This window comes from Zootoca vivipara, chromosome 7, assembly GCF_965207765.1.
Source record: "Zootoca vivipara chromosome 7, rZooViv2.hap1.1, whole genome shotgun sequence".
Taxonomy (NCBI): Eukaryota; Metazoa; Chordata; class Lepidosauria; order Squamata; family Lacertidae; genus Zootoca; species Zootoca vivipara.
In genome coordinates this window covers 57,834,169-57,856,847 of record NC_142590.1, presented here as the reverse complement: position 1 = coordinate 57,856,847, position 22,679 = coordinate 57,834,169, and the positions used below count along the sequence as shown (strand labels likewise).

At 42.0% G+C, this 22,679-nt stretch overlaps 1 protein-coding gene across 2 annotated transcripts in view; it reads left to right on the top strand.

Moving 5' to 3' along the window:
* Window positions 1-10,773, top strand: part of PLXNA2 (plexin A2) — a 399,133-nt gene extending 388,360 nt beyond the window's left edge. For both annotated transcript variants that reach the window (XM_060277140.2, XM_035123148.3), the window contains exons 30-32: window positions 6,991-7,203; window positions 7,784-7,934; window positions 10,309-10,773. In XM_060277140.2, coding sequence (XP_060133123.1) covers window positions 6,991-7,203; window positions 7,784-7,934; window positions 10,309-10,404 — 460 coding nt within the window. In that variant the 3' untranslated portion in view covers window positions 10,405-10,773. The remainder of the gene's footprint in view (window positions 1-6,990; window positions 7,204-7,783; window positions 7,935-10,308) is intronic.
* The last annotated feature ends 11,906 nt before the right edge of the window (window positions 10,774-22,679 follow it).

Below are 22,679 nucleotides of genomic sequence, written 5' to 3'. Positions count from 1 at the left end.
CAAAAACAACCTGAAAGGGTAGTTGTTACTTGCCTTAGTTGTAACAACTACTTAGTTCAGTGGTTTCCAAACCTTTTTATCGCACACGAACCACTTGAAAATTACTGACGGTCTTGGAGGGCCACTTAATAATTTTTCGGCCTTTTGTAGCAATTGTAATGTGCAATCGTATTTTTACAGACACACTACAGATCACCTTAATGTGGTCCATGGACCAGTTAGGGAACTCCTGACTTAGTCTGAGCATCTAACAGATGTGACTGGTTAAGTAGCCACTTCCCAAGTGTGTTTGATGAGTTCCAGCCAAAATCTTGCTTACAAGATAGGGTGTCTGAGAGGAGGTCATGCTTCAATCAAGTACATTGAAGCATGCAGTTTATTCCACACTTTCAGAAAAATTGCTGCTTTTACATCTTTCTCTTGGCTTTTATTTTAGGATTAAGAATTCCCTGTGTTAGAAATTTACCATTGGAAGGAGAATAAAAGCTCATACGTATACCAAGCATCAACCCCCAGACAATGTGTGTGTTGTGTGTGATTCTTCAATCCCTTGTGGTTTGAAAAGCCTCTAATCATCCTGTCTGCCAAAGCCAGATTCCCTGCTAAGGCAGTAGGGAGCTAAAAACAATTTAACAGAAGCTTTAGAGGAATGAGTTATTAGGATAAAATGTTGGAATCTGGAATAAAATGACACATCTTAATGCTACCAAGTGGCGCTGATGAGTAGAGTTTTCCACCCCCTGCGGCTGCCAGACCCCATGAGCCTTTAGTATGGAGAGATCCTCAACTCTGCATACAGCAGCTGGGGGTGGGGGGTGGGGATCTTGAAAGGAGAGACAGACACTCCTGTGTCCAAATTCCAACCAGCATCCAAATCTCCCCCTTTCAACTGTGATCATGCAAACACACAAAGCTGCCTTACACTAAGTCAGATCATTGGTCCATTTAGCTCAGCAAAAGGGTCTACTCCCTCCCTGCCATCTGAGATATTTTAACTGGAAATACCAAGGATCGAGCCTAGGGATAGATTAATCTCTTTCCAGCTCATTTTTGCATCTTTTTAAACCATACAATAGTCCCATTCCATCTCTGCAGTAATCAGTGAATACATGTCTTAATTGTCTCAAAATGTGTCTTGAAATACAATTTTCAATATCTATTTATTAATTGTGCAATTTCTCTCAAAACACATTGTTTTGATTTATCTCAAAATTTTATTTGAGATTTATTTGGCAGTTTGGTATGCTCAAACTGCTAAGAACTGTAGCACAACGTTTGGAAAAGTGCACAGTGTATTGCATAGCTAGGTTCCAATCCACACATTAGTCCAAGAGGTCATTTGGTCAGGGCAATTTGGTACAGCAATTTGTGAAGACAGAATTCTTCAAATCATCTTAGTTGGGCCTTGGATTTTCTACATGCAAAGTTTGTATCCTGCGATTGACCTGTGGCCCTTTCCCAAGCAATCAGGTCCTGCCACAGCTGGACTTGGGAAAAGGAAAGCAAGAACTTAATATTTATGTCATGGTTTTAATTTGTATGCCTGCCAGGTTGCAGAGACTTGCAGGAAGCATTTCTGGAGTGGGCAAGTTCCGCTTTTTGACTTGCTTTTTGGCAGCTGCTGAATTATAAATTGAGGGGGGGGGGTTTCCAATCCTCGCTGCCACCACACTGCCAGCAGCAACTTGCTTATGTGAGACAGAACTTGCCTCTTTCCAAATCTATCTAGTCCTTCCTAGTATCTTTCCCCACCCCCCAGCACATCTGCTACATTTGGAGCTGGCTTTGTTGTTGTTGTTTAGTCGTTTAGTCGTGTCCGACTCTTCATGACCCCATGGACCATAGCACTCCAGGCAGACCTGTCTTCCACTGTCTCCCACAGTTTGGTCAAACTCATGTTGGTAGCTTCGAGAACACTGTCCAACCATCTTGTCCTCTGTCATCCCCTTCTCCTTGTGCCCTCAATCTTTCCCAACATCAGGGTGTTTTCCAGGGAGTCTTCTCTTCTCATGAGGTGGCCAAAGTATTGGAGCCTCAGCTTCAGGATCTGTCCTTCCAGTTAGCACTCAGGGCTGATTTCCTTCAGAATGGATAGGTTTGATCTTCTTGCAGTCTATGGGACTCTCAAGAGTCTCCTCCAGCACCATAATTAAAAGCATCAATAGCTAGTAATTACTGAAATCAAATAAATATGCAGATTGAATTTAATGTAGAGGGTATCATAAATGATCTAGAAAGAAAAGCATGTTGTCCCAGGCCTTCCAAAAACAAAAAACTTAAGATGCCTTGCACCTTTTCTTATGCCTCTTTTGGATTTGTTCATTCCCACAGCACACATACAGCCTGGCAAATAGTGCTATCTGCCAGGGGGAAGCAGTGCTGTTTTTACAAATGGGGAATCAAACTCACAGAGATTTAGGACCATGCCCAGCATTAGCAGCAGATTTTGGCAGTTGACCCAAGCTGCCCAGACTATTTAGTGCTAGAGCACCATCTTTTTTCTTTCCTGGGTATTGTCCCTCTACTGAAGGAGGGGTTACTCTTATCCCCTGAAAAAGAAAGATTTAAGCTTTATAGTGTTTTGAAGATTGAGGTGTTTTACTGGTGCTGTGAAGGTCAGTCAGGAGAAGTGTTGAGTGAAGTAACGGAAAGTTACTGAAAGAACAAGGTTGGTAATTTTTTGGGAATTACACTCTTTTGCAGACTGGGAAATGCTTATTGGACAGAATCCAATCTCACTTAGCATTGGGTGCACAGAGTAGTTCATCTTTATTAAAACAGGATTCCCTGTCACACGCTCAAAAGCTAGCAGGAAGTGGCAGCTTTGTTTTGATCCTGCCACAGAGGAAAGTGAATCATATATTGCAGATGCCTAGGATTTAAAAGGAAAGCCTCTAACTTGCCGTCCAAGAGGACAGGACAACAGGCAGTCATCCTCTGCTTTTTGTGGCAGTCATCTATGGCAAAGCAGTAAGAAAATGACTAAAAGTGGCCTATGACTTTGTAGTGTGAAACTGACACTGCAGGTCTTGAGATGCATGAACAATTGGGAGAGGGGGTTCTGGAGATTTGTCAGAAACAGTCTCAGTGTTGCACCTCAAAGGAAACCTGCCTGTGGTCATGTTCCACTGCTAACACAATTTAAGGAAAGATGTAAGGAATTAGCCCCTGTGAGATGCAGTATTAGTAAAATGCAGTGTGCAGGAGTTTAGCAGCCAGTCAAGTTTCCTCAAGAACTACAATGCTGTTTGTGACTTATTCCTGGTTCAGCTCATGCATTTATTATGTCTTTAACACAACTGATCTATTCACTATAGAACAGAAGCCCAGAGGCAATATCTCCCTGGGCAGGTATTCAGGAGGGAATCAAGCTCACGGTGGGCAGTAATTTACCCTGGAGATTCGTGATCCCTCTAGTCTAGTACATTTTATGATTGTGTTTGTCAAACCAAACTGTTTTTAAAAAACTGGAAAATAACTATGACCCAAAATTGGGCATATGCTCTGATATTATCAGAAGCATGTCAGAATCTAGCCTGTCCCTAAACCTCTCATAGATGCTCAGGATCACTACACTTTCCTCTCCAACCTTACCTTACCTGCCGACAGGTTTAGGCTTATTCAATTTATATTTCATTTCCCACTTTAAAAAAATCTTGAAGTGATTTACAACCGAAGTAAAAAAAATTAAAAAGATTAAAATTGCATAAACATTATTAAAAACAGATTTTACAGCACAGTAGCATATAATGTGCAGCCTAAATCTCCAGGAAAACATAAACATCTCTGCCTGACATCTGAAATTATGACAAGTTTGGCACCAGGGGAATTCCCTAGGGAAAGCATTTCTTCTGGTCTGCCAGAGGGAAGGAAGCAACTCAGTTTTCCCTCCTGACATAGAAATATAGGTAATAGCCCAATCTATTCTGACTTGAAGTGGCTCTCCATGATCTGAGGCCATCTCTTGCTTAAGATTGAATCTGAGAGACTGAATACTGACCTAAATTTAAAAACCCATTCTCTAGAAATACTCAGTGGTTAAGCAGTATTGGGCAGCATGGTGAAATGAAGGTGCTTACCTGACCTCCCAGTGGGTGAGTCACTGCTGCTTACCAAGAGGGACAAGGCAGCAGAGATGGTAGCATAGTGCAAACACACTGGCAGGAGCAGAGGATTGGCTCAGCCAGTGCATTTGCACCTCATCACCACCTCACCTCTCCTGATAAGCAGCAGTGACTCATATGCCAGGAGATTGGGTAAGCACCTCTGCCCTACCACACCGCCCACAGCTGTATTAAAGGCAAGAATTACAAGTCACCAAGTTTACTTTCTAAACCAAGGAATTATCAAGTATGCCAATATCCATGGGTGTAGACAGGGGGGCAGGAGGGGGCAGCTGCCCCCCCTAGAAGCAAAAAAAAAAAGTATTTTACAGACCATAACCAGCACTTTCCCCCTCCAAAAACTGAAGTGGAAAGGGCTTTGCTTTAGCAAGAGCAGCTCTCCACTTGCTGGGGGCGGGGGGGGGGGCGGGCGGAACACAGCTGTAACAAAAACACATCAAATAAATAAAGCAAAGTGGCTACCGGTACTTAAGCAGTTAAGAATATCCCTTCAGGCAAGGTTCACCCTATTCACCCTATTGTTCTTCAGTGGAAGTTGTTAATGAGCATTCAGGGATCACATTAACAGTTCTATTGGCGATTTAATGAGGGTGCAGAGGATTCAATTTGACTAAGGTGGCCCTGCAAGGCTAAAAGGAAGTGAATAAGAAGGGGGGGGGCTGTAGCTTTGATAGACACAGTGATGTTTATAAAAAGCAGTGGTGTTCCAGTCTGCCCCTCCTCCTGCATCTGTATACTGTAAATCAGTTGTGGCCACCTCCCAAGAGACTTTGATCTACTCAGAGTTAAAAACTGGGAGTGATCTACCCCCTTTTGGGGGGTTCAGGTCAAAGCTGTTGAGTTTTTTTTAAGAAAGGGAAGCCCTGTTTTGGGGGGTTTAGGTCAAACTTGTTGAGCTTCTTTTAGGAGGGAGGGGGGCCCATTTTTGTTTAGGGCTTCAGGTCATAGTTCAGCTTTTTTTAGGGAGGAGGAAAATTTTGGGTGAGCTTTTTTTAGGGGTGCCAGTGATCTAGCAGTGATCTACCACAGACATCCAGTGATCTACTGGTAGATCACAATCTACCTGTTGGACATGCCTGCTGTAAATCAAGCAGAGAGAAAGCTGCTTACGAGGCTCCTGTACAGGTGTAGCATCACAGCGTCACCCAGAGGCACCCACAAATGTGAGTTATCCCTCTCTCTATTATTCCTTCCTTTCCTCCCTCTTCCATCCTCAATAAAATACTTGGGGGGGGGGGCAGATAAGCCCCACATAGAAAGCCCATCAACATGGGGGGGAATGACTCTTTAAAATACAGTATTTACCAGTAATTGGGGGGGGAGGCACCTAGGCCTCTAGGAGTTGGCTGCTATGCCTAGGAGTAGGAGAATTCAAGAAAGCAGAATGATGCATATGCTATGGCAATGCATCAATAGAATCATAGAATTGTAGTCGGAAGGGACCACAAGGGTCATCTAGTCCAACCCCCTGCAATGCAGGAATTTTTTCCTAAGGTGGGGCTTGAACCCACAACATGGTTGAAATATTATGCTGATATGCAGCAACGCCTCGGAGCCGTCGTGACTGCGGCCGTGCCTTGCCTTGCCCTCGCCCACCCTGTCACCCCCTCTCACCTGCCCGATCCTCCCGTCCTCTCCAGCCAAGCAGGGTAGCCGCCACCGCTGCCAGCCCCAGAAGCACAAGGTGGCCGCTGCCGCCGCCGCCGCCACGATGTCATCAGGCCAGCTGGCCCTGTAGCCCCGCCCACATTCCCACTTTGTGGCCCCGCCCCTGAACGACTATGGCTTGCCCCCCCCTAGTTTTGATCCTGGCTACGCCCCTGCCAATATCACTAATTTTCTCCAGCAATGGATGAAAATAGCTGTTGACATGCCTAAGACATGCCATTATTCACAAACTTCAGTAAAAAAACATTTATACAATCAAAATCTATGGTTCTATTTCTGAGGTTGGTTACCTGGAGTTTGAAACAGTTACTCATTTATTTATTTTTAAAGGAAGACAGAGTTTTGTTTTTTCTCAGAAGATAATGTTAGCCTTCATCAGCAAAAGAGAGAAGCAAGTAAATGAACACATTGGCTCTCTTCAGATTAATTAAAAATTAAAGACAAGGGCTGGCGCTCTTTAAAAAAAACCTTATTGTGAGTTGGCTCTAGGTACATAGGATGAGCCTATTGACACAATATATGGAACAGGAACCTATTAACATATTAAATGCAAACACATACCCATTTGGAGAGTAGCCATGGAACAGGATTTGCACAGAACTGGCTAGAACAGTGTTTCCCAAGCAGTGTGCCTCCAGATGTTTTGGGACTACAACTCCCATCATCCCTAGCTAGCAAGACCAGTGGTCAGGAATGATGGGAGTTGTAGTCCCAAAACATCTGGAGGCACACTGCTTGGGAAACACTGGGCTAGAAGACATAATCACTCTAGTGAGTGTTCAGCACAAAAAACAACAAAAACAGAGTTCAACAAGAAAATAGCTCAACATTTGATTTTGTGTGCTTTTCCTAACATCTTACAGGAAAAAGATGTTGAATTTGGCTGCAGTTTAGTTCCCAGTGTGATCTGGTTCCAATTCTTTTTCTGTACTGCTTGGAGCCTTTCTTGCTAAACATATACTCTTTTTTGTGGGCATTGCATGCTATTTTGTGAGGAAGGAAGGAAGGAAGGAAGGAAGGAAGGAAGGAAGGAAGGAAGGAGAAAGAAAGAAAGAAAGAAAGAAAGAAAGAAAGAAAGAAAGAAAGAAAGAAAGAAAGAAAGAAAGAAAGAAAGAAAAGAAAAAGAAAGAAAATTTTCGTGAGAGAAGATACGTTATTCTCTTCCTTGAACTTGTAATGTGTGCTTATGTTTCTACAGCCTTCCCCTCCGTTTCTGGGTGAATGTAATTAAAAATCCACAGTTCGTCTTCGACATCCATAAGGGAAGTATCACAGATGCCTGCCTCTCAGTCGTGGCCCAGACCTTTATGGATTCTTGCTCCACCTCAGAGCACCGTCTGGGCAAGGACTCCCCCTCCAACAAGCTGCTCTATGCTAAGGACATACCCAGCTATAAAAGCTGGGTAGAGAGGTCAGTTGGGATCGATGAATGCCTGCTATGTCATGAGCTGCTTCCTCCAAACTTCTCCCAAGTATGCAGTTACTGTGGTACTTTCACTGAGAACTGCTGCATTGGGTTAGCACAGACAGAAAAGTGTTGTCTTCTTGTGTCAAAGATCTATTTGCACATACTGGAAGTGTTGTAGTATTAACCACAGTGTCCTCTCCCACTCACGTTCTTGTTTTGCTTCCTAATGTACTTTCCTCTTTTTCTTTCAATTCATTTTAGTTTTTGACTGAGCTTTCACTCTTTGATCATCAGTTGTTCCTCTCTCTTCTCAAGCTCCAAAAGTATTTCTACAAGTGGAGTTGCTTGTTTTGTTTTCCATCACTAAGAAATACAGAGGATTTTTTTCAGAAATAAGCAGTTGCTAGTTTTTATGTAATGCTGTTAACATGGCATGTGGCAACATATCCATTATTTCAAAAAATGCAACTTACTTTAAGCTTCTTTATATATCCTACAAGACCTATCTGTCTAGCAATATATACACTCCTTTCTGTTTCCAAAGTACACCATTCTCATGTATTCCTTTCCATTTCTTTTGCAGGTATTATGCAGACATTGCAAAACTCCCAGCCATCAGTGACCAAGATATGAATGCCTACCTCGCAGAACAGTCACGCCTGCACTCTATTGATTTCAACATGCTGAGTGCACTCAATGAAATCTATTCCTATGTCAGCAAATACAGTGAGGAGGTGAGGAAACGTTTCTTCCCTGGAGGGGCCCAAGGAACTATTTATCTCATGAGGCACCTGAGTGTTGTTGCCATAACATGATGAATAAGACACACAAGGCTTATTCAGTTACTATTCAGCGGGGGGAGGGGGTGTGCATAGTGGACTCATGTAGGGGGCACAAAGACATAAATGCTGTCCCTTCAACACCCCCACTACAACCCCACCAGCATCATTTCTGGTCTTTCCATGCTGAGCAGAAAGGGCTTGAGGAAGGATATAAATGCATTTGACTGAAGCTCTAAGGAGCCTTAACAAATTACAATATTAAATATTAGTAGTAACATTTCATAAACAGGGCGCCACAGCTAAGAAGGTCCTCTCCCTAGTTGCTTTCAACTCAGCTGGTGAATTCTATGCACACAGTCAGGCTTGTACCTTGTCTCAAGCCATGAAGGGCTTTAAAGGTTAGCACAAGTATATTGAATGGTGCTTAGAAATGAGCCAGTGATCAGTAAAGATAGGGTTGTGCTATGTCCGGAATTTCCCGGACATACCTGGAATACTGCAGTTGGAAGCAATGTCCAGGCGGAAATCATAAAAATGTCCAGGAGAATCTGGCAATCTATATCAGCAGTGTCATTTTTGCCGAATTTCCTTAAAAATAGCTCCAAAATTACTTTTTGAAATATGGCAACTCTAGTGAAGATACTTAAGAAAAGAAATTGGTCCCGGTCAAAAGCCTTTCAGCTGTATTTGAACAGCCAGCAGATCCCCCACCCCCCACCCCCCACCCCGTTACCCCATATCAAAAGATGTGTTTGAAACACCAGAGTTTTAAAAACAGCTTGCCATTGCGGCATTTTGTCTGTGAAGGTACGTGTCCAGTTCTTGAGATCCTGGTGCCGTATATCATAAACATATTCTTAGTGCCACTTGGAACCAAAAGAATCCAAACCATGCATGCTCCTAGTTTTTATGTAGCACATCCTAATGGTTTAAAAAATAAACCATTAAAAGCCTGGGGAAATAAAATGAATGGTGACAAAAAAAGTAAGGGACTCTTCCTGAATTCCATAAGCTGAATGCCACAACCAAGAAGTCCCTAATCACAGGCACCAATATAACATGGGCTAGTTTTTAATCTTGAAATCTAAAAGCAGTCATCTCTAAATTTCTATAAATGAGTTTGTAAATCCCTGTAGTATTGTAAATTTAAAATATGTGTTGTAAATTAGCTTTATTGTGAAATGTGGAGTAAAAAAACCCCAAAACACCCTCTGTAGTGTTATTTGAGGCCTGTGATAATTTCTTGTTATCTTTGTCAGGGTGCCTCATTTGTGATTCTATCCACTATCTACCATTATCAAAATTTATTTCAAATAGAATTGAATTAGTGACTACTCTTCATCATGTAATTATATCACAGTCTTTCAGAGAAAGCAGAGTTGTGGTTTAAATGTTTATTTTAAAAAAGCTGCTTGAAAAGCCGAACTGCTCTCCGACTGCTTTCAAAAAAGCATTCTGACCTACGGTGCTGTCCCACCATCCCCCCCCCCCCCCAGAAATGAATAGTATGGCACAACTCAAACACAATCTATTTTGCAAAGTGTTGCTGGCAGCATGGGCTCTTCTGATGGATGCATCACTTGAAACCAAGTTCCCACCATCTGTTCAACCCTTTAATTTGCAGTGCAAGAAAAGCCTATTTTGCAATTACAACCATTAAAAGCAAGGCTTTTGTCATTTAATTGCATGTATAAGCGCGTGGTACTGTGCAGCAGCCATTTGCCGATTAGGGATGAGAACCTCATTACTTTCTTGTTAAATGATACAGGAAATGTAGCATCCAGAATATGATTGTGTTTTTTGCTGGTAATGTGCACCACTGTGATAACACAAAAATGAGTATGGGCTGGTGAAGGCAGTGGCACTCTGCTTTGCAGTCATTTTACCCTTAACCTTTTTCTTGGGGGGAAATACAGCTAAAGGCTAGGATTAGGTTGGTCATCGACCCTCATGCATCTTCTAAGCTCTCTAAAAAAAGTAACAGGTGTATATATATCATAACTACTAACAAAGCTAGACTGAAATGTCAGAACACCATTCCTGTGTATGTATCTGGTTGGCCACTGTGAACCCAAGGTGCTGGACTTCTGATCCAGCAGGACTCCTCTTTTGGTTTTATGTGTAATCCACAGAATAGAATCAATGCAGTTTTCTTAGCAGAATATATATGATTTAGAAAATCACCAAGATTTTCTAAAACCATTTCTTTGTTACCATATTTCCTTTTTTCCATCTCCCTCTCCATTTAATTTGACTCACTATATTGGTTAGTTTTTTATTATTAGTTCTGCTCTTTCTAACGTGTTGGCATTGATTTTGGTTCTAGATCATCGGGGCTCTGGAGCAGGATGAGCAGGCGCGCAGGCAGCGCTTGGCATACAAAGTAGAACAGCTTATTGGTGCCATGTCTATGGAGAGCTGAAGAAAGGAGCAGGAACTCCTGGAACAAAGAGATGGAAGTAGTTGCCTCAAAAACTTCTGGGAACTGAGTAAAACCAGCAAGGAGGCTGCTGGGAACACACCTACGTACTGTGACAACCTCCACAGAGGAAGAGATGTTAGCCCAGATATGTAGCTCAAAATTCGATCATCAGATTTCAGTCAAAAGGACAGGAGAAAACCAGTAACAATGGCGCATCTAAAAAAAGAAACCGGTTGGGTTTGCCAAGAAGTTCAGTTCCTCAAGTTGTACACCTAGAAAGGTTCTGGGAAGCCTAGATTCCTCCATGACTGCTGCTTTGCATGAAAGTTGTTTGATGTATATTAGGAGATAACAAAAATGCTATTTAAAGTTTTGTTTTGTTTTTTAAAGAAAAAGGAAAGAGAGAAGAAAAAAAATGAAATGTAACAAAAACCACAGTGGCCACAACAAATATCCCATTGAAAAAATTCCGCTGCATACACTGCCCCTCCCATCTCATGAGATCCCCGTTGTCTGTGGCTCAGATGGATGGTTCACAAGTGGATTTTCACGCCTTTGGGAATGTTTGAAAAACTTCATTTATGCCTCTGCCTGGGAACTTACAGAAAGCCCCACAAGCACAAATTTGCACCAAACCTTTCAAATAGTGCAGCTGGGGAAAGAAAGTCCAGCAGTCTGTATCTGCAAGAGGCACTTAGCAGAAATGTACCTGAGTGTAAAAGCCATCCAATCCTTCAGCCCACCTGTCTTGAAATTCATCTTCAGCTGTGTATTTATAGAGTACAGATATTTTTTTAATACTCCTTATTTACCATTGGAGGGGCATATGATTTTATGAAAGTCCTTCATTCCTCTTCTGGCATTGACACAAACCTTCGCCCTGTTGAAGAAATTCCTCCCTGTCTGTGTATTTGACAACTGTGTTCCTAAGGAATGTCCTGTCCTTTTTGAAGCTAAGGAAATTGTGAGTGGTTTAAACTGAAACTGGTGCATTGTGGGCTTCTGCAGGTGCAATTTGTGTAAAAACTAATTGGCTTTCTTAGTTGCTTGGGGTGTGGGTTGGTTAGCTTTTAGGTCGTTGTTTTCCTAGTCACTATGTGATTTCTTGCAGTAAAGGAAAAAATGTTTACAGCAAGTAATACTTGAACAGCGTAGACCTAGTGAGGCAACATATTTATTGCTTTCCCACATTGGATTCACTGGTGCTTATGCAATCAGGACAAATGGCATTTGCATTTTTTTTCCTCACACCATATGCAAGGTCATGCAAAGGTCGAGCATAAGACTTCTATATCTAGTGGGAGGGAGACAAAAGGAAATGGCACACTCTACATGCCTGTTAATGGCTTTTGTCTTTGTCTTTGTCCATGTGTCCTGTCTTGGGTTAGGTTTCTTAGCTGACCCTAACAGCCCATTTCTTAGTGATCAGTTGAAGGCTGGTGTCTGTGAGTTGTTGTTGTTGTTGTTGTTGTTCCTTTTTTTAAAAAGAAAAAGACCAAAGCTTTCTTGTCCCTTTCGAGAGTGCCAAGTAGCAGGTGGGATGCTGTAAATATTTCTCTCTGTAATAAATATTGATATTTGTGCAGGCTGCAGCTAAGAAGGGTGACTGGGGCAAGACAATTAGGCCTAATGGAAGGCAGGATTATCGACCACACGGTTTCAGATCCCGTGACTGGAATCTGAGTTGGATTTGAGAGAAGTAGAATGGTTCCCTCAAGCGAGGTCTATGAAGAAGCTGGTTGTGACACCAGCTTGTATGACCATTCTGACTGTGCCACCACCTCCCAAACTGTATAGCATTTTCAGCATAAGACAATTAAAACAGCTGCTCTTGATGGATTCAGTAGATACTATCGCCTGTCTGTTATAGGTTGCCAGGCCACCAGTACTGTACTGGAAAACCTAAAGGTGTTTGGGGAGGAGTTGTCATAAAGTAACCATTTAGTAACTTTTTATAGCTGTTTGATGAAGTGAATTCTCAGAATCGGGAAAAACAAGGGAGGAATTCAACATTGTGCTAAGGTGAAAATTTGCTCTCTTCCCCTTGCACACTGTTCTGGAGCGCGCGTGCACACACACACACACACACACACAGAATCAATTTTGGGGAGGATAGTGGCAAGCATGGGGAGGAGAAGGTTAAAGCCATGTTGCACAAGTGGATGTCATTGTGCAGTGCTTCCACTGACAGGAGGAGTCATTAGGTGAATCCCCATCCCCACCCCAAAAGCTTTTGCTCCTCACTCACTTCTAAAGCACCTATATATCTAAGCTATCTCCTGGGCCTAGCCTTGCCACATCAGTCCAAAGCACGATTTAGATTTCAGAAACAGTCTGGAAGGTACTATTATATGCATGAAGGGGGCTCCGTGCTATTAGGAAGTGGGGTGGCCCTACCCATAACATTGTGCACCTCCCTGGCCCCATGTTGAACATGAACATCTGAAGAGGGAAAGCCTATGTTTCTAGAGCTCTATGTGCATAGGCTTCCACAAGATATGGAATTCTGCATGAATGGGTTTCCAAATTGCATGGAAGTGCACAGGTGTAGAGCTGTCCGCTTGTAGGCTTCCTCTCTTCAGTTGTCCCTACTCACTGGGGTCATAGAGGCTTGCAGTCTCAGGGGAGGGACCACCTCAGCCCTCTTTCCTGTTTATTGAGTGGAGTCCTTTCATGAGCAGGCTCATACATTATTAAGATCCTGTTCACCATATGAGGAAGGAGCAACTTCTCTGGTAGAGCAGACACTTCTTGCCACTAAATGGCTTGGGCAGCCATGCTACTACCCCTATTTCCCTCAGTGAGAGAGAAGGAACTGCTTCCACAGAAGGCTGAGGATGATTGGGTTGCACGTTAAATTCCTTACTCTGTGAGAATCCCCAATTTTTACTTTCTAATCATTATCCTGAATGCTGCCAGCAAAAGGATAAAGGAAAGGAGCAACTTGCTGCTTTAATTATAATTCATTAAAAGCTGTGCCAAGCCCACTTTCCCCCTGATAATTCACTTTCATAAGTTTCCCTGGGCCCTATTAATAGCCTGAAAGAAATACTAATGACTGACCTTGTGCAATAAGCCAAAGCCTTTGACATTCACAGTAGCCAAAGCTTTGCAGCCAGAAAGCTCTGATTTACATTGACTTGGCAGGAACAGGGACCAGGAGCCAAATGAATGGAGGCATCTCAGAAGGGCAGCTTGGTTTCCAGAGCGTTACCTCTGTGAGTTTGATTGCAAGAACAGATTTGTCTTCTCTGTTCCTGACCTTAATTGTTAATGTTTAACAGCCAATTTTTGTTAAAAGAATTTCCACTTCACCCAATTGCAGGTACTTCACAATTAGATCATGTTAGGTCTCCTTCAGTGCACTTTCATTTTTATTGGTTTTCACTGTTTTACAGATGTTCTGTATGGGTGTACCTTCATCTTTCCAAACCGAGGCTGCAGTTTCTTGCATATTTAGTCAGAAGTAGAGGAAGAGGTTACTCACCCAGAGGTACCCAGAGGTACCCAGAGGTATCTAGAAGGGGTGGGTAATACTAGAGTTGCTGGTTTAGGTTGTGTAGCCATCTAGTGGCAAAATGCACATCAATTATTTTGATCCTTTTGTTGTTAGCAGGTGTCAGGCATGCTTATTCAGGCACTGTCTGCAAGTGCCCCCTAACTATAAGCATTGCTTTCTACAGTTACACTTTTCCATTGTATACTGATGATCTCCACACACAGTTTGTAAGGCTGGAAGGGATCTCCTGTGTGGTATCATTTCTTCTAGTATTTTCTGCCCTCTGGCTGGATGAAATTTATCTAAAGCTGAACTGGGAATACACGCCGTTCTCGAATTTCTGCTCCGCAATTAAATAAATATGGAAACCAAACGGCTACCAAACAGTCCATTTGTGACTGCTTCATAGCCTAATTCATGGATAGCTTAAGTATTGTGGGGTAAGATTAAAATACTGTTTTCTTTGGACAGCAGCAGGGTTTGAGCATTTAAAAGCCGTTGCATTTGCCTTAGGTGACATTCCCTATCTATGTCAGTGACTCCTTCCCCTGATGTTTGAGTCCCAGCCCGCTCTGTTTCAGGTGTTTTCACATCAAAGCCAGAGACGTCATTTCTGGAATTTCTGTGCCTAGCACGGCCGTTTGAATAATTCCATTTAATCTTCTATTGATGAGTGCTATCCAGAGCCATCAAAGAGCCCACTGCAAGGGATAGTGATGTGCTAATCAAATGCTTCTTTCCTTTGAAGGCCTTCATTTTTAAAAAATAAAATAAAATTCCATCTAGTTAGCACACTTGCCTGCCCCTGCTGCAGTGGGTTGTTTTCTTCTTCTTCTCCCAGCACTAAAATTCTGCATCCGCTTCACTTGCCAAAGCAATGGACCCTTCTGTCTGTAATAGGTTCCATGATCATTTAGAGTGTGGTAGAAGGGGTAAACCGCTAAAGTGCTACAGCTGTTCTGAGAAGAGCCTCTGGCTAAATTAACAATTTGTGTTGCAAAAATGTTTATTATTTAATTTATTTAAAAGAGGTTTAAGTCACCTTAAAAGATAGAAACCCTCTCAAAGTGGCTTACAAGGTAAAATCAAATACAGTCACAATCTGAAAATACATAATAAAAGCCAGCAGTAGTAAAACAACTACAACAACAACAACAACAACAACACCCGTCTGAGCCAAAATTACACGTATTGAACCAGCTATTGAACCATGAAACAGCCAAAGGAAATATCTCATGTAAAAGCCAGGTCTGTAATGTGCTCCAAAAAGCCTGTAACAATTAAGTCTTCCCAGTGGCGATGTATACCAGCAGTGTGGGGCCACTGCAGAAGAGGCTTTCTCCTCTGTGTCTGCCAATCTGACTACTCTCAGAGGACAGCATGGTTAGAAGGGTGGTTGGTGATCATAACATGTAGTCTGGCTGTTATGAATGAAGGTGGTCCTTTGGTTGACTCAGCCCCAAACTTTTTTTAATGCTTTAAAAATTAAAAACAGCACTTTAAATTGGGATCAGAAGTCCACAGGCAGCCAGTTCAGCTGTTGCCATGTGTCACCTGAATTGACCTCCTGGCTTCCACCAGAACTTGATTAGTTACATTTTGCAGTAGCTGAAGTTTCTGAACTCTCTGCAAATGCAATCCTACATACCACTGATGCAACTAGTACACATACAGTTTCTAGATAGGCTGCTGTGGCAACAACTACCCTAAGCTGACAGAGAGCACACCTACCCACCTCAGCCACCTAAGCTTCCCTATTTAGTGCCTATTTAGTGTGGACTTGGCTCTTAAGAGGGAGTGCAGCCCTATCTAAGCTCAGTTGTAAATCTCCTTCCAAAATAGTCTTATTTCCCTAACTGTCGTACCTCCATGTTTTCCAGACTCAGTATCATTGTCATGGGCTGACATTTTATCAAAGTGTCCTCCCATTCCTTGCTGTTAACAATATTTTGGGTCAAAAGAATGCCTGCCAGGACAGCTCATTTCTGCCCTCTGCCAAGGTGGTAGAAGGGCTCCCAGACCCCTTTAGCAGCAGGTACCTGGCGTGCTCTGGTCCATGGGGTCACGACGAGTCGGACCTGACTAAACGACTAAACAACAACACTTTGCTAGAATGGTCCCACTTACTCATTTGAGTTTACTTCAGTTTAAGTGAAATCATTTGTCATCATATCTAGAACTGTCTCAAAATTTCATTAGCCCAACAAAGGGGCCAAAGTTTTGATTATATGTCATTTGTGCATCTCAGTGCAATGTCTCTTCTCTTAAACTTTTCCTCCCACCCAAACACAAGAGCTGCTGGTACTGTGCTTCAATTCTCCGAGTAGCTCTGTTTGCTCACCTAAGCTGCGTAGTGTGTGGATGGATGGAACTCATCTGCAACCACTCCAGTTAGAGGTAGACAACGTCATAGGATGCCTCCAGTGTGCAGCTATTGCAATAATGGAAAGGCATAGTGGCATGTGTTTTGTTGCTCTTGCTTGCCATGCTCTAGATGTCTGTGGAACTACAGGACCTGGATGAAGGATTGAGAACATCCCCAGAAGGCTCCAGTTTGAGAGAACTCTTATTTCAACTTGCATAAGAATGAGAGCAGTTCCCATTAGCATTGCCAGGTGCTGTGACTTCCCCTTCAGCCCTCCTTTTAGGGTCCAGTATTATCTACAGTCACCTGTCAATGGGAGTCAGTTCAACAGGCAAAATGAAACAAAAATAGCCTGACCTGATTAAGCTTTGGGGGAGGAGAGAGAGGCTGAGTGGAGACTCAACCCTGGTGAAAAAGGACACAGCAGCAGGAGCAGTTGGAGAAGAATAAATATCCAACATGAAAGAGCCATTTAAACTCCACTAGAGCTAGAGTTTATCAGATTTCAGCATTCCATTTGTATTATAAACCACAAGCCAGTAACAATACAGAGAGAAGCTAACTGTATATGTTTACTTGCTAGTGAGTAGTCTGATCTTCTAAATAATAAATGTGTTTCCAGAGATAACTTCTCTCTCTTCCCCAGTTAGTTCTGGTTCCCATTAGCTGTTACCCATCTGTCCAATATCCCATCCAGTGAGGCCAGCAGTGGGAGCTAAGTGAAAAATATTCAAGAGACGTGCATCATTTTTCAAGATACTAGCTGAATTTTCCAAAACTATCAACAATAAACAGATCTCCCTCCTTTTGTATCTGTTTGTGATGACTACCAATCAACCTCATACCTTGCCAGTGTAGTGCAGATAAGGCACCTTACCTTTTTTAGACAGGGATATGTATCAAGGGATGTTACGTAACTTGAGTTCAATGCATTAGCCTCCCCTTAGGAGTTTCTGAAAGAAATCGCAGCCCATAAACCAATGTGCTGAGGAAAGGCCACAATCTACCGTAAATGCAGGTCTTTCAGTTTTAGAAGAATTTTTTTTAAAAAAATGTTTTAAAATTGAAACACCTTTTGAATGTATTTCCTTTTGAAAGACTTCATCGGAATTTTAAAAATGGTTCTGTGGAATTCCAGTAAAATATGTCTCTGAATGATTTTGTAGTGTTTTGAAATATTCTTGAGATCTTCTGTGACTTTCCTTCCCCCCAAATCCAAATGTACATCTTTACTTAGTATATATAACTAGCAGTGTCTTACAACACTAGGAAATGAGAAGAAGCATGAGTCAGCCATTCTTTCTCTTTTTGGACTTCTTATGTCACTTGCAAATGGGGACCTTTCCCCTCCGTTCTCTCAGGGTGAGAAGAATGAGCTGGGAATCAGGTCTCTCACCAGAAGAGAGATTGCAAAATTTCCCTTGATACATTACATCAGAAGTGCAAAAAAGAAAGTGCACTCATTCTTCCTCCTAAAGCATGGGTAGGCAAACTAAGGGCCAGGGGCCGGATGCAGCCCAATCGCCTTCTAAATCCGGCCCGCGGACGGTCTGGGAATCAGCGTGTTTTTACACGGGTAGAATGTGTCCTTTTATTTAAAAGGCATCTCTGGGTTATTTATGGGGCATAGGAATACGTTCACACACACCCCTAAAAATAGTCTGGCCCCCCACAGGGTCTGAGGGGCAGTGGACCGGCCCCCTGCTGATAAAGTTTGCTGACCCCTGTCCTAAAGCCATCCTGGGAACCATAAGCAGTGTTTCCAGACAAATTGAGGATACAAATGAACTCCAGAACCCTGTGTAATCATTTATGCATCTGTAAGCCAGAGGTGGTGAACAAGTGACCATCTAGCAGTTGTTGAACTTCAGCCCCAGCCAGCATGGCTGATGGTCAGAGATGACAGGAGCGGTAGTTCAACAACCTCTGGAGGGCCACAGCTTCCACGGCCCTGCTGTAAACAATTTTCAGATCTGGTGACCACCATGAAGGGATTTCCTAAGGAATCCATGTAGAGAGCTCCCCCTATAACATTTCAAGGCTCTGTGGTACATCTGTATCCTTACCTCAGATGCAGGCAGGGGGAGAATCTGCCTAGTTGCTGTGTTCAGCTCCTATTAGCAACAAACACAGCATCAGGGAATTTTGAAGAACATAATGCAGTTCATCTCATCTAGTCATTTGAGACTGCCGTTGTTTTCAACATAAGGAATCAATCAGGTCACGTAACTGAAACACAGTTTGTTTTCAATGTGGTTAGTGCTTAGGTGTCTGTGTTTGTCTATTGTTTTTGACCAGAATTTCTCTTTTATGTTGTCTGTATTTTGCCTTCTTGTCTGTATATTTCCCCCCTTCACAGATGAAAACTGATGAGGGTCTGAGTCTGAAAAATACATTTATACCAATAAACAAGCAGAAGTGTGGACACTTTAAACCTCCCATATCTTTTGTCTTGTCTTGCAAGGCAGGTGGTGCTTCAGAGAAGTCAGCAACATTTTTAAACCAACTTTTCATATGGTTGTTTTTTTTTAAAAAAAAAAACTTTAAAACCATGTTGTTGGCCAAAAATGGACACTTTTTAAATAGGATACTATAAATTTAGGGTGGGTGAGATACCAGAATACACTTGACAACTTGTTCATAAGTAAAAATGGAACAGTTTTAATTCTCCAAAATTTAGTACCATTTCTGAAAAGTAAAAATAGTTGGCATTTCAAAATTTGCTGTCAACTTTCTGCTTAGATAGTATCCCAGTGATCTTGGAACAAGATAGTGGAAGGTTTACAGGGACCGTACTTTGCACAAACAGTTTCTGAAATGGTGCTTTTGTTTTGAAATGTTCGAAACACTTTCTAGATTTATTGTGAGCATGATATAGGTCTTGTCCATAAGCTTTCATTGTGCCTGACAGCAGGATGGGGGTTATTTACAACCAAGTATGTTCAGACAGCACTGGTGGCCGAATCCACCGAGCAGCTCCTACCAAGCCTTGTTAAAATGGATGGGGACCCTGAAGATGCCATGCTCGGTGGATTCCTTTCCAGTGTTGTGCTAAATGGAATCTTTATTCTCATTTGATGTTTCATTCTGTAACTGCACTAATATCAAAAATAATAATAGAGGGGACCCAAATCTTGTGGAATTAATCTGGTGGGATTTCTAATAATGATCCAGTTGAGTACTGTAAGGAAGATTTGAGGTGGCATGAGAAAGGGCTTTTATTTAATTTGTCCCATTCCTGGAACTGAATTGCTGCAGCAGTCTGGTGAGGCTGTTGGACTGCATAGCCTACATGTCCCCACTCTACACTACCCTAAACATTTTCTCATCCTCTTCCTCCTCCTTTATACTTGACACACTGGAGTTCTGTATTATATTTTTTTTAAGATGGTTGTCTGGTTTTTGTTGTTTTTACAAGTGTTGTGGGGGGGAATGTAAGAAAGCTGAAGTATTTAAAAAAATGTTACAAGGGGAAAAAAGGTTTTTGTTATTATTCTAATATATTATTGTGTACCTATTGTAAATATGAAACACTCCTATTTTGCAATCCAAGGACTCACTTTGTACTGTTGTTATATATAAATAAAGTTTACTGGATAAAAATATCTGTATCTTGTTCCTGAGTGAGCTTGGCTTGGGATAGGTAGGATTTACTACAGCTTGCACTTGCTAAACCAGTGAGGGATATTTACTTGCTGTGTTGCACCAGTAATAAATCAGTAACGGGAGATGCGAAACGAAATATTTAATCTCCAATTTATTTTTGCAACATGCCAAGCACTTAAAACTCAAGAGGCTGAAGAAGAAGAAAAAGGTTAAACACTGCCATCTAGCTACATGTACTGATTTTTTCCTTAACAAAGAAACATTTCCCCCAGCAATAACTGTTTTCTTTATATATAAAAAAAAGTCATGCTATTGAGAAATAATTGTGAGTGTCAAATAATTAAGAGTAAGGAAATACTTGTTTAGGTTGTGGATTGATAATGGGGGAGATTTTGTTTTCTGTGCTGACTCTCCTTTTAGGGTATGGGCACATGCACAAATGTGTTTTGCACAGAAGGTTTATAGGCCGATGTAGGCGTAGCACAGGTCAGAAAATCAGCAGTAACCTGAACAGCTGGATAACATCAACAGTTATCTGGTGCAACATGTGAGTATCTGCAGGTGTCCTCATATGATGCTGGGTGGTGTTGCTAGTGTGTTTGGTGGTTTTCTTGGAAGCTATCGCCGCCGCCCCCTTATTGGTTCATCCAGAGAAATCTGATCCCGCATATAACTTGGCATCATGCATAATTGTCAAAGGCATAATCTTCAAGGCAAAACATTGAATGAGCTGCTTGATTAAGCTGAGTACTTTAGACCAAGAGAATTTAGTATTCATTTGATTTTGTTGACTATTCCATCAATCCTGTTGCTTCTTCTAACCATTTTATGGGACCCCCAATTAGCATGCAAAATCCTCCTCATATCATAGCTGTCAAGTTCTCCTTTTTTTTTAAGGGAAATTCCCTTATTCCGAATAGGATTCCTCACAAGAAAAGGGAAAACCTGATGGCTATGGCTCATATTGAAACAGTGAGTGATGCCACCTCAGTAACATATTACTTCTCTCCATGTGATACCAGTGCCTCTCATGGAGAGTACCCACAACTAAGCTCTCCAAGTCTAAACAATAAGTCAGGATCATACAGAGTGGTGTTACATGATGCATGTTATGCAAAAGACACCAAGCAGAAGCTGTTTCAAGTGGCCTCTGAACAATAGTCGTAACATGTACACAGATTCTTAAATTATAAATTCTGGTGTGTAAGATCGCCACCAAGACAGTTGTGAGCTGGCATTCTTCACTGAGCTGTTTCCCCCTGCTCACATTGTATATTAGATTACATATATTTACTTTCTCTAAATTATTAAGCAGGAAACAGTAATCAGAAGGAACTATTGATGGATGCTCGGGAGAGATTTTTTGTTTTCATTTCTGGAAAAGTGATAACATATCCATGTGTCTTGCCTGTTTTCTGTTGTACTCTGCTGCAATAGCCCTTTATTCGGACGCCAGAGAAATCAAGCTTGTGTACACCAACAGCATAAACTAATCTTAGATGAAGCTAGCAAACACACTCAAATTACAACAAAAAGAAGGGTACCACACCTAACAATGATGGGCCTTACCACAAAGTATGCCACAAATTCTAATGCTGCAAAAAGCTTGTCACATGGATGCTTTAGTAGAAGTCGGACTACATGACCCGTCTAACTCTACAACTTTATGATTCTATTGTTTTCCTCTCCCCACTTAACAAATACTGTGGTGCCCATTAGATATTATAACATGCTTTTCATTGTTTTATCTCAGGGTTCTAGCACCATGTGGCTAATCTCAAAGCCCCTTGGGACTTTCAGAAGCACTTAGGGATGGTAAAGTGTTAAAAAAAAAACTTGTATGGGCACATAAAGGTTTGTGTTGATTCACAGGAAATAACTGGTTTCTCATTCACTTTGTTGCTGATCTACCGAGCAAGAAATTCTGGCTACAGCCCTGCTCTTGAATCACAGAGGACCCAGTACTCACCATGAAGTTGTTACTGTAAGTGTCACACTTTTTAACAACCAAAAAAGAGGGGCTGGTACTCTGTACCCTTGAGTACCCCATGGGGAAAAACCTCTGTGTGTGTGTGCGTGTGTGTGTGTGTGTGTGTGTGTGTGCGCGCACACACACACACACACACACACACTATTTTCTCATGAAAATTGAAAGGGTAGAGGGAGGTATTGTCAACCATAAGGGTTCAGGGGTGCCTTGAAAATAAGGTGGCCAAGTGCAAAAAAATGAGAGGGTTCCTGCATCTTTAATAATTGTTTGGAAGAGGTAATTGCAGCAGGTGTTGCTTATTAATGATGCAAGCTACACCTGCTGAAAGTTCCTTCAACTCAGCTATTCTAGGTATAGGAGCCCTACCACCACCACCCCCTCTCTTGTATCTGGCCACACTTTTGAAAACACAATTGGAACTGAGCTGGTACATTATTCTACTCCCCTATGAAAGAGGTGCCTGGTCCAAATCCTGTAGTGACAATTCAGTTAGATTTCCCCAGGGGGAAGTTTTCCAACTTTTAGAGACAGTGAACAAATACTTAGATCAGGAAACTTCCTGTGGTTGCTGAAACCCCTTTCAATAAACCCAGCTTCCAATGTGGATATTTAACTGTTAAATCTCAGGCATGCCTGTTCAGAAGAAAGTCCTACTTACTCAACGGGAATTGCTGCCAGGTGAATGTGCATGGGGTTGCAACACCTAACCTAAAGCCTCTGATTAAAGGTGAGCAAACATTCATCTCAGTCTAGTGACTAGTCCTTGTGAGCTATTTTTGTGGTGGTGTGAACTGGTATATATTCCCATGATATCG